Here is a 15,111-nt window from a genome sequence, read left to right as displayed (position 1 = left end):
TTTATTGATTTTTATGGTAATTTTCCTTTGGTGGGGCTCTAATCGCTTGGGATTGCAAGCTGAGTTTGTGAAAATGACCTGTGAATTTCGGTTATATATTCAATTTTTGGGATGTCGACTTTCGATTTCTTCGTGTTTTTTTTTTTTTTTAATTTTGAATGGCCTGATTCCTTCGACGAAACGTGGGCTCCGAACTAAGCTAGGCAGTGTTGAATATCCAACCATTTAGACTTTCAGTCATTCAATTTGTTGGAAATTTTCTAGTCAACTTTTTTTTTTTTGCTTCTTTTCAGCAATTTAGTCAGACATTGAGCCGTGTTTGCATGTCCATTTTTTTAAAGAATCATAATACTTAAAAAAATAAAAAAAATTTTAAACTATTTATAAAAATTAAAATAATTTTTTATTTTATTTAACTAAATTTTTATATTTTTTAAATAAATAAATTTTTATGATTAAAGATTTTTTAAGAAGTCAAATCTTTATTTATCATTTTTATATTATATAATAATAATATAATATATTAAAATATAATAATAATAATAATAATAATATAATTATCATGACAATATGATAACTTGATATTTTTACTTTTATATCAATATAATCTTGAAAAGTATTATTTTGATTAATAGTAATTAATTTATTTAATTAAAAATAAAAATATAAAATTTAATTAATTTAATAAAATAATAATAATTTATATAAAAATTTTAAAATATTATGATAATAAAATATAAGTTTACTTGTACTATACACTAGACTATGGCCATGCGTTGCACACGGCCTCTTTCTACCTGTTTTTTTCCTTTCTCTTTTTACTTCTCTTTTTCTTTCTTTTTTCTCTTTTTTCCTACGCCCTTCAAGTGGTTAAAAGGGTTCCTCTTGTGTATGCTAAAGATAAGAAACAAAAGGAGAAAGAGAGGGGAGAAAATGATTATTTCTTTAACTTTTTCCATTTTGATGAACTATTACTCAGTTACTCTAATCCCAGTGTACTTTAAACATTCAACCCTTCAAATTAGAAATTCAAACCATGGGTTTTCATCCAATAATTTTATAAGTTGCTTATCTCTTTCTAACCTTCTAAATATTTTATGTATGATCTTTCAAAGATGAATGAACTTAATTTTCATAAGTTCAATATAATTAAGAAATAATAATAAAGTTTATCAACTAAATTAATTGACACGTTAATTAAGTTCCTTCTACTAAGGAGGGGAGGCTAATCTCAAGTGGCAACTGGCAAGAGCTGGCCTTGGTTGTCAAAAGCTATTTCTTTCTTCTCCTTTTGTTTTTTTAAATTACTTTGAATTAATGTTTTCATTTTCCAAGTAGAAAGAATAAAATAAAACCCATCACCATCGACTTTGAATTAAATAATCACTTTTTATCTTTGATTGTTTCAAAATGGTGACTTATTCAATTTCTTGAACACTTAAAAAATTATAATTTTTAGTATCATAACCAAGTAAAAGTTTCATTTATAATACCTTAAAATCAATTGCTTAAAGAAAAAGCTACATGCAAAAATCAATGTGAGAGATTTAATTAATACAAGTAACAGAGATAGATAAATGTGTAATTTCGTGTAAACAAAGATTTGGACTAAACTGAAAATTCTTTAATTTTTTAGTAATTGAAATCAAAACCCCATTAAAAGTTCAAACGTTTCTTTGTCTTTTTTTTTTTTTTCTCTATTTTTTGTTGAAAAGATACTTACAAATTTCTAAGCTCATAGTCAAGCAGTGGAGTAAGGGGTAGCAAAACTAGAGATGTTGAAAAGAATGGAGAAGCAGAAAACCCAGTTATGCTCAGCTGATTGGACATACTTTCCTGCATGCCTCGCAGCCATTTTGAGCTTCAACAATGGATAAACCTCATTTGGGTGTTCCACGAGCTCTGAAGCAAGGATAGCACAAAGAGAAAACTTGTGAATCATGGAGGAGCTGAAGCAGAAACCCCGCCGAGGCTCTAATATTAGGATATGCTTCTCTGCATTCCTTGCAGCCGTATTCTTGAGCTTCAACGATGGATATAAATCTTTGGGGAGTTTCAGAACTGCCCCCAAACTTCCCTTTTTTAGTTTTAAAAACTGAGAATTTGGGTATATGAAAGCTAGCATGGATTGAAAAGTGAAAAGTGTGATCCAATTTTGTGTGTGTTTTTTTTTTGGCAGTAGTAGTATTTTACAATAAAAGGATGTGCTGTCGGATTTTCGATTGCATTTTTTATGTGTAGATTTGGTGTATGTTTTTTTTTGGTCAAGAGAATCTGATATGAAGAGGAAGGAACCATCTCGATTGTGGGTTATTTCAAAATAGTAATTTTGAAACAAAAGGTTACCCCTTTAACCACTAATCTAAGATAAGAAAATACTAAATTCCTAAGTTTAAGAATAAAATCACACAAAATATATCATGAAAAAATCATTAAATTATACATCATACTGTAAAATTATTAAAAAGAAAGAAAGAATTAAACCTCAATAAGAAAAAGGTGATAACTTACAGCATTTCTAAGCTTGGGATGAAGCTGTTGAATAACGAGTGCGAAACTACGAGACACTTTGTGAAGCATGGAGAAACAGAAAGCCCAGTGAGGCTCTGATGGAATCTGCTTCCCAGCATGCCTTACTGCCATTTTCAGTTTCAATAATGGATAAAGATCATGTGGGTGTTTCACCAGCGTCCCCAAACTCCCCATTCTCTTAAAAGATATCCGGGTATCTTAATTCATGCACGTAGGAATGAAAGGGTGATGGTGGGGTTTCTCTGAGGGAACTAGTTTGGTTCTTGTACTTGATTTATACAGAATGATGTTTGGGATTTTGTCAATGATTTTGACAATAAATTTAATGCGGTTTTATTTGTCAAACTTGGGTTAGTTCTACTCTTCGTTTCAATCAATCTGATTATCAAATCAAGCGACAGTGTTTGTGATAACGTTGTATGAATTTACGTACAAAATAGATATTTTCGTTGAACATTTAATTTTATAATTAATGTATGATATATATACATTTAATTTGATTGGGCCTTCTCTCTTTTCACATTGTTGTCAAAGACGTTTTGCGCAGAAGTTTTTTGATTAATGCAGGGGGTCAATGTCCTTCCCATAGCTAGCTTTCTTTGTCTTAAAAGGTCTTCCACTTGGTGCTTGACTTGTTATGACATTTTAGTTTTTAATAAAATTTAATTTTTTTAAAAAATATATATCATATTTAAAGAATTAAAATTAAATCTCTTCTTTCTCAATATAAGAAATCAATTAGATACTTACAAAATTTTTAAGCGTCGGGTCAAGCTGTGGAATAACGATAGCAAAACTGCGAGAGAAGTCGTCAAGCATGGAGCAGCAGAAACGCCAATGAAGCTCTGATGGGATATGCTTCTCTGCTTGACTTGAAGCCATTTTGAGCTTCAACAATGGATACAAATCATTTGGGTGTTTCAGAATCGCTCCCAAACTCTCCATTTCAATTCTTATTCAAAGAAAAAACTGAAATCTGGGTTTATGACTTCAGGCACTAAAGAGTGAAGGGTTGGTTGCGAATTATTGGGGAGGAAAATGAAGGGTTTCTATACATAGTGGATTGAAGATGATGCTTGGCTTTGGTCTGTCGTGGGTGTCCATCACCATGATCAGTTGGCAGTTGGGACTGACAAAATTTGTACAATAAAAATTAATGTGGTATCATATTTAATTATCATTATATTTTCAGTTCAAACAATTTGATCTCGAATTTTTGATGAAACCTTTAACAATTCTTAATGAATTGACTCTATAAATTTAAAAAATCATTGCCGAATCTAATTATCAGTTGAATTAATTGGCACATGGCATTCAGTCATTACGTTGCCTCCTCCCATCTCCCGCGATTGGGATTCAGATAACGAGGAAGGGCGCAAGGGCTAGCATATGTATGGACTACGGTCTCTTCTCCCGTCAGAAACCAACCCTTTTCTAATCTAAGCTTGTAAAAAGAAATTTGTGTTGATGGGTTTAAACGTGGCCTACGAGAAAAAGGTGTGCCACTAATTATTCAGCATTCTCGTGCTCTTTACATTTTCACATTTTTTTTAAAAATATATTTTAGATTGATATATCCGCACATGGTCAAAATTATGCAATTTCTCAAATATTTTCCTATATATAAAAAGTCTCACACTTTTATATATTTGAAATTATTTTTATTTGTCTCTTAGCTTGGATTAATTTTTAATTTTTAAAACATCTTAAATTCTTAGTTTATATTGAAATTAAGTATAGTTCTTTAAAAAGCTATTGAATTATTTAAAAAAATTTAAAATAAAATTTTATTTTTATTACATTTAATCAAATTTTAATATTTTTATTTACACTAAATAGATCTTTATTTTTTTAAAAAAAGTAAAATAGATTTTTATAATTAATAAAAATTATTATTATTAATTAAAATATCAATTGTCATTTTATACTTATATGATGTTAACATAATTTGATGTGGATTATAAAAAATATTATATGATCATATCATAATGCCACTTTAAGATATTATATCACTATCTATTATGATATATACGTTAGCATATAAAAATAAAAAATTATATTTTAATTAATAATTAATTAATATTAATTATAAAAATTATTTAATTTAAAATAAAAATATAAAAAAATTATTATAAATTATAAGCAAGATAAGTTCTTTACGATGCAGCAAATATCAGAAGGTATAATAAAAATAAAACTTTATTTAAAATTTTTTAGATAATCAAAAGTTTTTTGGATATTATATCAAAAAATTATATATATATATATATATAAATTATTTTTGCTTTTTATCGCCCTTAACTTTTTGTCTCGACGAGCAAGGACTGAACGCTCCCAAACATTGCCTTAAAATATCAAAATAAGAAGCACTGGGACAGAATCTGCTCCCATCGGCCACCGGTGCAACGCAAGAGTCAATTTTTTCGACAAAGAAAAAATTTCACGTTTTTGTCTTTCCACCTTACTTTCATGGCACGTGTACGTTGACCACATGTAAACGGATGGACTGAAGTTGCCAAACCAAAATTAAGGTGCACATATTTCACACCGGTGTGCAACAGTTAACGAATATGTGGGTTTCCTATTATTCAACGAAAGATACTTCTCTTCTATTCAATAAATCTTATCTTATTCATTTGAAAATTTAAATCCGAAATTTTTAATATTTTAATATTAAAATAAAAATTGATATTTTCCGTTTTTAGAAAAAAATTGTATGGCCAAATGCAATGGAATATTGATAAATTGATAAATCGACGGCCATGTTTTAAGGGAGATATTAAGGTTTTTAAATTAATATTCTCATGTTATAATATATTAGAGTAAAACAATGGAGCATATAAAATAAGAACGAGTAATGCAAAATATATCAAATAATTTACTTTCTTCTCATTCTTATCAAAATATTTTAATAAGTCAACACTTACTCAATTTTCAAATATCGAATGTTTTAATTATTTCTCCTCTCTTACGGAAGACTTTCACGTAAAGAAATGTCTAGTGTCCCATTTTTCATCATTAAAATCATTGGCTGGTTTTGCTTCTAGTCATTAAAAGATCAGACTTGGACGGTAGAAATCTTGTAATGATTGTAATTGATACCAAACTTTCTGTTTTTATTTCGAGCAATACAGCAAATTCTTAGGTGGAGTTGAACCTTTCTTTTAAATTAAAATAAAAATTAAAAAAACTACAAAAATATGAATCAAACCAAATCTAAATAAAAATATAAACTATTATTGTCTTATTGATTATAGTCAAAGACTTCTAGCTGGCTAAATTTCAGCCATTGACTAGCGTTGCAAAGGGGCCAAAGGTTAGAGGGGGCGACTTTGCTCACACGCCTATGGCACCTACTTCTTCGTTGGGACGTATAAATAATGGTGGATGTTGGTCAGAACACCTGAAAAAGTGATCCACCAGGATTACTATATTCTTAATCCAAAGCCATTTATTTTGATTTTTGCGTGCTTCGACCGTATCCACAAACAAATTAAAAAAAAAATGGTATACTTTTGATTGATTATGATCACATTGAACCATTTGACCAAAAGAAAAAAAATGAAGGCACTGAGCAATTGCTTCAAACAGTTTTTCCTTAATCAATGAAAACGGTATTTCCTATTTTATTAGTATTTAGAAATTTCTTAGAATTACATTGGTTAATGAAACTAGCAGGTGCAAATTCATATTTTGTTAACTGATATTCCCGTGCAACAGCTGTTAGAAGCTGCAGTGTAATTGCTATTGGAAAAGTACCATGACAGATATTGCTCTGTATTGATTGAGTTCATTATACCTGCAGCCTTCCGTCAAAATTTATGCTGAATAACAAACATAAGGAGAACTGCTTCCTGCAAAGAATCATCAAACCAGAATTACTTAAGTACGTGCTCATCATGACCAAATCTTGCAAATTTGGACATCCTTTTGGGTGCCCCTGATTACTGTTCTGAACAGTTGTATGGCGGATTGATGTAATTAATTAAGAAATATTGACTTCTTGGAATCTCTTAGAAATTATGCATATTTATATCAGATGGAACGGAAGCTTATTTATATGGCCAGCATCTCATGTTTTAGTTAACCTGAGTTTAGCATCATCTCCAGATTGGACAGTGTGTTGATATTCTGTTTTTTTTTTTTTTTTTTTTTTTTTTTGCATTTGTCCAATACACCTTTTGCTACACAGTCTGCACTCTCGAGAGAACATTGCTGGTATGTATGTTAAAATGACTCTGACTTCATTCATTCCTATAACTGTATTCTGATAGGAATCTGACAAAAGAAATTGTTGAATCATAGTTAACAAGCATATTCACTTGAATATAAAAGTAGTCAGTTGTGTCCTAATCTCCTAGAATGGTAGGCTTCTCCATCATCAGATACTGCTCTTCTTTTGCAAGCTGCACGGGATCTTAATTTCATTGGATTATCAATGAGCAGATGGTTTACATTGGGTGCTCCGATGTTGTTGGTAGAGATCTCTATTATTTTGGATTTCCTAACATCAAACTTTTGCGATCTTGGTTATTTTGGTGTATCAACTTCACTTTCCTGTTTTTCCTGTTACCAGCTGGGTTTGCAGTCTTGGTTCCCTTGCTCTGGGGCCTTAGCCCTTAACCGTTTTATATCTCTCAAAAGGCTTGCTTTACGTAGAGGATCCGACCCAAAAGCAAAAGGATGTCTGATAGCGTCCAACTATCAAACTCCACTCTTCCTGCTGACAAGTCGTGCTTAGTTCTTGAGAACTGGCGTGTCCTGCCTACGAAATATCAACCTGTCGTTGTTCTTAGTGCCTTGATGAGGAACAAAATATTTCGAGCAAGGCACGGCATACGGTACCAGCCAGATGAGTCATTTTCATTTTTTTTCCAATCTTCATTTTCCGTTTCTGAACCCATTTTGAAGAAATTAGCTAATTTCTAGCATTTTCTAGCTAATTCCCAAAGGCAGGGAACAAAAAAAAGCAAGTTGTGTTGGCATTTTCTAGCATTTGAGGTTCCCCTTGTGGGTCAGGACTTTGTCTTCTTACACAACATCTTTTTAATTAGATTAAAATTATTAGATAGGAAAAGCTATAGTTATTTGAAAATATAGAAGAAAGGAAAAAAATAATGAATGTACACGGTTCTAAAACTGAGAAAAAAATAAGCATAATGTAAATTATGGTGATATTTGATATGAAGAAGATGGGTGTACATTTTTTGCAAAGTGATCAACTATTGATTATATTTATTTTAAAAAAATTTAAATCATATTTTTTATAAAATAAAATCTTATTATATCCTAAGTGTTATTTGACTTATGAAACCAAACTCAACAATTGATTTTAATAATATTCTAGATATTATCACATGCGTTAAGAGCAATTAATTTAGCTTTATTTTTTCTTTCTCAACAAATTGAAAATTTTATGTCAATGGTATATACGTTCTAAGCAAGTTTGTAATTTAAATTGATTTTTTTTCTTAATTTTTGTGAGATAAACGATAAACCATAAAATGAGTAAAACTTAAAAGAAGATTACATGCACCAGATCAATGCGACACCAACGACCAAAAATTTGACCGGAACGATGCTTTAAAAGTACGCAAATCGGACGGTTAAAAACACAGCCCGTAGTCCTCTAACGGTTAACCATTTTAAGACGTTAACTTTAATCGGTTGCTGGCGGTAACCTTAGCCGCCAAAGGCTGTTTTCTTTATCCATGACTTTGCCTCCATTTCTTTCAAATCTTGCGTTTATACTCATTAGGTTTCTCTGCTTCAATTCCTTGCCAAAAACCCAAAGAGGAAAACTAAGAAAATGCAAGCCAAGGCCCTCCTAACTCATCCTTTTCTCACTCGCCCTCTCCTAAACCCTAACCTGAAACTCCGCCCTTCCCCTTCTGTGTTCACTAAGAAATCCACTCTCTCAACCCCTCGTTTTCACCAATCCTTTTTACGTTCTTGTTCACGCAATTTTGTCCCCCAGAATCAAAGTAGTAAACTGAAACGTTACTGCATTAGCCCTAGCCAGGAACTAAATTTTGAAAGCAATGAAGCTTTGGTTGAAGAAGAAGAAGAAGAAGAAAAAGAGGAGGATGAGGAAGAGGTGAGAGTGGAAATTGAGGCAGAAGGATTAGCAAATCAGAGCATATGGAATCAAATGAAGGAGATTGTGATGTTTACTGGACCTGCTAGTGGGCTTTGGATCTGCGGGCCATTGATGAGCCTCATTGACACTGCGGTTATTGGCCAAGGAAGCTCAATTGAGCTTGCTGCTTTAGGTAACTAATTCCTTGGGAATTTTTATTTCGGTTTTGATAAGTAATTGCGGAAAAGAGAAAGAAGAAAAAATTGAACATGAATACTGGGTACTGGGTGTTTTTTTTTTTCTTTTGCTTTCAAAGATATATGATAATTAGTCGAGTGGTAACTGATTGATAGTGAATTTGGATGGGCAGGTCCTGCAACGGTTGTTTGTGATTATATGGGTTACGTGTTTATGTTCCTTTCAGTTGCTACTTCCAATATGGTGGCCACTTCCCTTGCTAGACGGGTTAGTTTCTTGAACACTCGAGGGTGTTATTGCTTTTATATGAGTACTAATATATATATATATAATGTCATCGTTAAGTTGGTCTCACGAGTTAAAGAAATACTTTAAAATTAATATAAATTTAAATATTATATTTATAAAGGATAAATTGGTGACTGAACATGATGGTTTTCATATAGCACTGGGATTAGAAACTTTGTGGATATTGTTCACTTGTATGCTACATCTTTATGCAGCATTATTGCATGAATATTTCATTTTATTTAACTAGTTAGTACAGACTCTGATTTGTCGGTCTTTCTTTTCGATGACGCTCTGGATTTTGGATCTTCTTTGTAATTAGTTCTATTTGCTTCTCTATGTTAAGGCTGCATTTTACGCTTAACTCTTTAACAATATGGTGTTGCTGCAGGATAAAAATGAAGTCCAGCATCAGATATCTATCCTGCTTTTTATTGGGTTGATTTGTGGATTCTTGATGCTTTTCGTTACAAGATTATTTGGTTCACAGGCCATAACTGGTAATAAAGACCAGTAAAGCTATTTTTAGTTGCAGATTATCAAATGTAGGATGCTTATTGATTGTAATGATCAGCCATACTTATGATTTTCACTCCTCATAGATAGCAAGAATTCAAAGAAAATATTAAATTGCTTCTGTTCTTTGATCCTTTCAGCTTTTTCTGGGACAAAGAATGCACATCTTGTACCTGCTGGAAACGCATACGTTCAGGTTCATAGTCTTCCATGTTCCTTCCTCATTTAAACTTTCAGATATTCTCTCTTAGTAGGCTTTCTTCCCTTTAAACCTTAGAGTTAGTTCGAAGGAAGGGTAACTATAGTATTGGAGGCCTTTTTTCTTCCATCTGTTCTAATTCCTTTCCTCTCGACTGCTCATACTTCAGAGATTTTGAGAGAATGTTCTTCTTTGGCAAACTTAAGCACAGTTCTAAGTAAATGTATCACTTTCAATTTGTTATAGGTTGTTTTTATCTAGTGGTATGTCAAATTATATGTACCAGGTTAAAGTATCTCCTGAAATATTTTCCATCTTCAATAGGTGATGGGATTGGAAGTACTGTATCTGCTTTCATCTGTTCATGTGTTTATCATGGGATGGAGGGGAGAAGCTATATAGTCTTGTTGAGGCCATACAGCCCTAGTTGGAGTTAGACAACATAAAGTTTTCTTTGGGAACTGAGACCCATTACTCTTTGCATCTAGTTGGGTAGTATCAGTTGCTGAATTCCTGTTCCTACCAATTTTTATAACATATTCTTTCTGCTGGATATTCTTCCATAGCAACTGGTTGAATGATTTTGTCTAATAGTTACACTTATGGGACTTTTCTCTGGCAGTCATGCTTGATTATTCTCGTTTCTTTTTAATTGAAACAAAATTCTTTCTGTATGTAGATTAGAGGTCTAGCATGGCCGGCAGTTCTTGTTGGATGGGTTGCTCAAAGTGCCAGGTGGTGATCTATTTTATTTTCTCCCTTCCCATGAATTATGTTTGAATAAGCTTGCACTGCCTTCTTCTTGCCTTTTATGAGTTCTTGACAAACTATACATAGAAGTGATGCATGTACTGTCTTGTGAGTTCCTTTCCACCGAGCTTTTGGCAAGGGTTTGTTTACTTTTATTGTATTTGTTTGTGAAATGAGGCTGCTTTAGCTGGACTCCTTAGTGTCCAGTTATAACCAAGGATATTAACAAAGAAGCTATTTGGATTATTTATGATCTTATGGGATTGATTATCTATTTAAAAGTGATTTTCATTCACATGCATATATTTACTCTGCATAACTTTTATGTCCTATGCCGGCATCCCTGTTTTAGTAGGATTTATTGTGTCCTGATTACTGGTTGATTTTCCATTGTTGAACTGCCAACATTGTGAGCATTTGTTACTTCATTTTCTTTTCTGGTACTCTGACGCTCTCTTTTTGTCTCCCAGTCTTGGTATGAAAGATTCCTGGGGACCATTGAAAGCTTTGGCAGTTGCCACTGCCATAAATGGCATTGGTGATGTTGTCCTCTGCATCTTTTTAGGCTATGGTGTTGCTGGTGCAGCATGGGCAACAATGGTTTCACAGGTGCCAATGGAAATTTGAAAATGACAACACAGATCCAAATTTCCTATGTGTATACATTTTAAGTGTTAATTGACCGGGAAATTCTTTTGACACCGCCACTTACCAGCATATGTTCTAGGTTGTTGCAGCTTATATGATGATTGAAGCTCTGAACAAGAAAGGGTACAATGCATTTTCCATCTCCATTCCATCACTCAATGAGCTGCTGGCTGTGCTAACGCTTGCTGCTCCAGTATTTGTAACTATGATGTCAAAGGTTTACATTAAACTTCATTTAATAGCACTATCTGGTACTCTGTGATCATCTCCTTTCATCTAAGACAGTTTGGTGTTTTTTTAGGTAGCTTTTTACTCTCTGCTTATATATTTTGCCACGTCTATGGGCACACATACTGTTGCTGCTCATCAGGTGAGATATACCCACATTTGTTATTTTTGGTCAGTTTCTTCTTGCATTGCTAAAAATCAATAACCATTATTTTGTCAACTTACTTTTCACTAGGTCATGCTTCAAACACTCGGCATGTGTGCCGTATGGGGTGAGCCTCTCTCTCAAACTGCACAGTCATTTATGCCCGAGTTGATATGTGGAGTCAATCATAATTTGTCAAAGGTTCATTATCTCAATTTTAATCTTATGCTGATTGCCTCTTCCCTGCCTCAACAGCACTAATGTACACCATAGAGTATCTAGTACAACATCTGTCTATGAGGATGTTGTCCTCTAACGTGTGTTGAATTGTTTATGATATCAAACAGGCTAGACTGCTGCTGAAATCACTTGTCACCATTGGTGCTACACTTGGACTGGTATTAGGGATTATTGGAACTGCAGTTCCTTGTTTTTATCCCAATATCTTTACACCTGATCCCAAGGTCATACAGGAGGTTAGTTCATGTTTCTCTAACTTGTAATCTATCGTTCTTGTTTCCACCAGTTAATGCTATTTGTTGCACCATGAGTAGAAAAGAATCTGCATTAGGTCTATGTTCCTGTTCTGATATGACTCCCAGAAATTCAAACCTGAACATTTTCCTATTTGCTAAACATCTTGTGTCTATATTCACTCGAAAACTGAGACTTCCTGTTGGTCTTGGATTGAAGGTATAGGATATGAACAAAATGGTATTTATACATATATGACATGTGGATCCTTTAAGTATTTGATCCTTGGTATTTCATTTTTGTGTACATGCAGATGCACAAGGTGCTGTTACCATACTTTCTGGCATTAGCAGTGACCCCAAGCACTCACAGCCTTGAAGGCACTTTGCTAGTATGTTTCTTTAATTTAAGTTTGAACATCTCGATTCAAAATAACTTGGTTTGCCAGTTGTCCATATCATCATTCATCATGAGAATTAATGACAAAACATGCGCTAACTTCTCTAATTTACATCCTATCATCACAAATCCATTTGCTTTTTGTAGGCTGGACGAGATCTTAGATTTATTAGCTTGTCAATGTGTGGATGCTTTGCTTTTGGTGCACTTCTACTGCTGGTAGAGATCCATTTCCTTGTCCCTATTGACTACTGTTTATCTCACACGTTGCATGGATTATGCAGTAAAATCATCATAACTTTATGTGTTCCCAGCTTATGAGTACTAGAGGATATGGCTTGCCAGGGTGCTGGTTTGCACTTGTGGGGTTCCAATGGGTAAGAGTAACCATTCTAACATTTGCATTGAGGCCATTTGTTTCAGATGATTTGAATGCTGAAATTCTAACTTTTTCAGGCTCGATTCTCCCTCTCCCTTCAACGTCTTCTTTCTCCCAATGGCATACTCTACTCTGAAGATTTGAGACAGTATGAAGCGAAGAAGCTGAGAGCGGCTTAGTTTCAGAATCCAACAGTTGTAGAACCTTATGTCATTGACTACTATCGGATGCCATGCATCTTATGTGCATATATTGCTTTGCTGCTAAAGTGGCCCGAGCTTTCACCGAGCCAGCAAAGATCCTAGTGTTTTTTTTAGAAAATGGTCCAGAGATCATTCATTCTTTGAACTCAATAAGGAGCCTAAAAGAAGCATATAGCCATAAGCAGTGTTATGTTTAACCTTTTATATAAGAAAATTTGTGAATCCCTGCTTTATTCAGAATTTTAGGGCAAGGAGTAAAAAACTCTGATCATTCCCGCCGTAAAAGCAAACATGATCCTGACATACCAACTAGAGAAAATGCCGTTCTGGGGTGCAGAGGACGTAGCTTTTACCTCGTCTTAAGAAATATTCCTCATTACAGTTCAGCGTTCAGACTTCAAAAACACGGGGTGGGGGGCACTGTACCTGCAAATACGATTGTTAACTGGGGAGCTTCTGGTCAGGGATCATCTGTTAATCCCAATCCAAGTTAGGCTGCACCTGGCCTACGACAAGTGCCAGGGAATGCAAATTCAGGTTGTACTGCTCCTGGGAATGCAATGCCAGGGTGGGCACCACCTGGCCAAGGGCCTGCCGTTGTTAATCCCAGTTCTGGATGGGTTGCACCCAGGCAAGGGGCAGCACCAGCAAGTGCGAATCGTGGTCATGCGGCCCCTTCTGGAAATTCAGGCATGTCAGTCTTCAACTCCTAAGTAAATAATTTCCTTCCTATTCTGATTTCAGTTAAAGTGTGAAGTAGCCATGTTCAATTACTAGAATTACAAAATGTGGCTCAAATTGCCTAATGATGACTGGTGATCTAAGGCTATGGGGTCGGACCGTGCCGCTTCTTGTTAGGCACTCATCATACTCAGAATATTAACGCAGCCCAAGCAAACAAAAGTTTAGAAAGAAGGTTCGGCTTCGCAAATTAAGACAAATTTGCAAAGGTTTGAAGTGGTGGTTGACCTTGTCTAAATCCTTTTTTGGAGATCAGTTTAGCAATCAAAAGAGAGTTAATAAATCTTTGAGCCAAAAACGAAGGGTCAAGGAAGAGCCGGAATCACTAAACGGTTGTTGATAACTAATTTTTTTTTTAATTTGTATTGAATCAAATAATTTGATTAAAATGTGGTTATCATTTTAGATATCAACCTTTCTATAAAACTCTCCTTTTTTTCACCCTGATCTCTATAAAACTCTCCGCCCTTTTCTTGATCTTCAAGTGTTACTTAATAATTGAGTTTTCTTTTTCTATGAAGCCCTGCTTTGCCCTATCAGCAACATGGTTAACAGCTTCGGACACGGGCAGATTTCTCACCTCGTATTTGATCACTAGGAAAACCGAGGAATAGAGAGAACCTAAATATTTATAATATTAGTTTAATCTTTCTAATTATGAAAGACAAATGAGGTATTATATGGATGGATTTTAAATTTTTTTTAATCTTTTTATCTCGAAAAGTTTATTGATCTTTTTAAGCCTCTTTCTTATTAGTTTTGAGATGTTTTACCTTCACAAGCATGGGCAAAGGCAGAAATGCAGAAGTTAGAGATTTATTTATTTCATTTACTTTTGTTTTCTGTTCTCATGCTGTTTAATGTTTTGTCACCATGTTTTCGATTTGTTCTTTATAATTTATCATTGTCCGAAGATTGTTGATGTTCAGTAGTAACGTTTTTTTCTTACATGTCATACTATAAAATTAAAGAAATTAATTAAACCTCAATAAAGAAAATGTGATAACTTACAGCGTTTCTAAGCTTGGGGTCAAGCTGTTGAACAACGAGTGCGAAGCTACGAGAGACTTTGTGAAGCATGGAGACACAGAAAATCCAGTAAGGCTCCAACAGAATCTGTTTCCTAGCATGCCTTGCTGCCATTTTCAGTTTCCATAATGGAAAAAAATCATCTGGGTGTTTCACCAGCGTCCCCAAGTTCCCCATTCTTTTAAAGGAATCTTGGTATGTTAATTTAGGCACGTAAGAATGAAAGGGTGGTGGGGGGTTTGTGAGGGAACTAATTGGGTTCTTGTAGTTGATTTCTACATAATGATGCTTGGGATTTGGTCT

General features: G+C 33.8%; 1 protein-coding gene across 1 annotated transcript; it reads left to right on the top strand.

Moving 5' to 3' along the window:
* Positions 1 to 7,958: 7,958 nt before the first annotated feature.
* On the top strand, positions 7,959 to 13,260 carry LOC110417489 (protein DETOXIFICATION 46, chloroplastic-like). The gene is made up of 14 exons (XM_021429845.1): positions 7,959 to 8,804; positions 8,982 to 9,076; positions 9,489 to 9,597; positions 9,754 to 9,809; positions 10,492 to 10,547; positions 11,033 to 11,171; positions 11,290 to 11,427; positions 11,512 to 11,580; positions 11,674 to 11,784; positions 11,931 to 12,059; positions 12,371 to 12,448; positions 12,604 to 12,675; positions 12,771 to 12,833; positions 12,913 to 13,260. The coding sequence occupies exons 1-14, from the start codon at positions 8,342 to 8,344 to the stop codon at positions 13,012 to 13,014; spliced, it is 1,680 nt and encodes a 559-aa protein (XP_021285520.1). The 5' UTR covers positions 7,959 to 8,341; the 3' UTR covers positions 13,015 to 13,260.
* The last annotated feature ends 1,851 nt before the right edge of the window (positions 13,261 to 15,111 follow it).

The sequence above is a fragment of the Theobroma umbraticum genome, unplaced genomic scaffold (assembly GCF_002168275.2).
Source record: "Theobroma umbraticum cultivar Fairchild unplaced genomic scaffold, ASM216827v3 scaffold_50.0, whole genome shotgun sequence".
Classification (NCBI taxonomy): domain Eukaryota; kingdom Viridiplantae; phylum Streptophyta; class Magnoliopsida; order Malvales; family Malvaceae; genus Theobroma; species Theobroma umbraticum.
This window is presented reverse-complemented; position numbering and strand designations above follow the sequence as displayed.

Bases quoted from the DNA above. Each gene is read 5' to 3' on its own strand.
- LOC110417489 (XM_021429845.1), top strand. From the start codon at position 8,342: ATGCAAGCCAAGGCCCTCCTAACTCATCCTTTTCTCACTCGCCCTCTC. The intron at 11,172-11,289 runs GTGCCAATGGAA...CATATGTTCTAG, and splicing joins GGGCAACAATGGTTTCACAG to GTTGTTGCAGCTTATATGAT. The intron at 12,449-12,603 runs GTATGTTTCTTT...TGCTTTTTGTAG, and splicing joins GCCTTGAAGGCACTTTGCTA to GCTGGACGAGATCTTAGATT.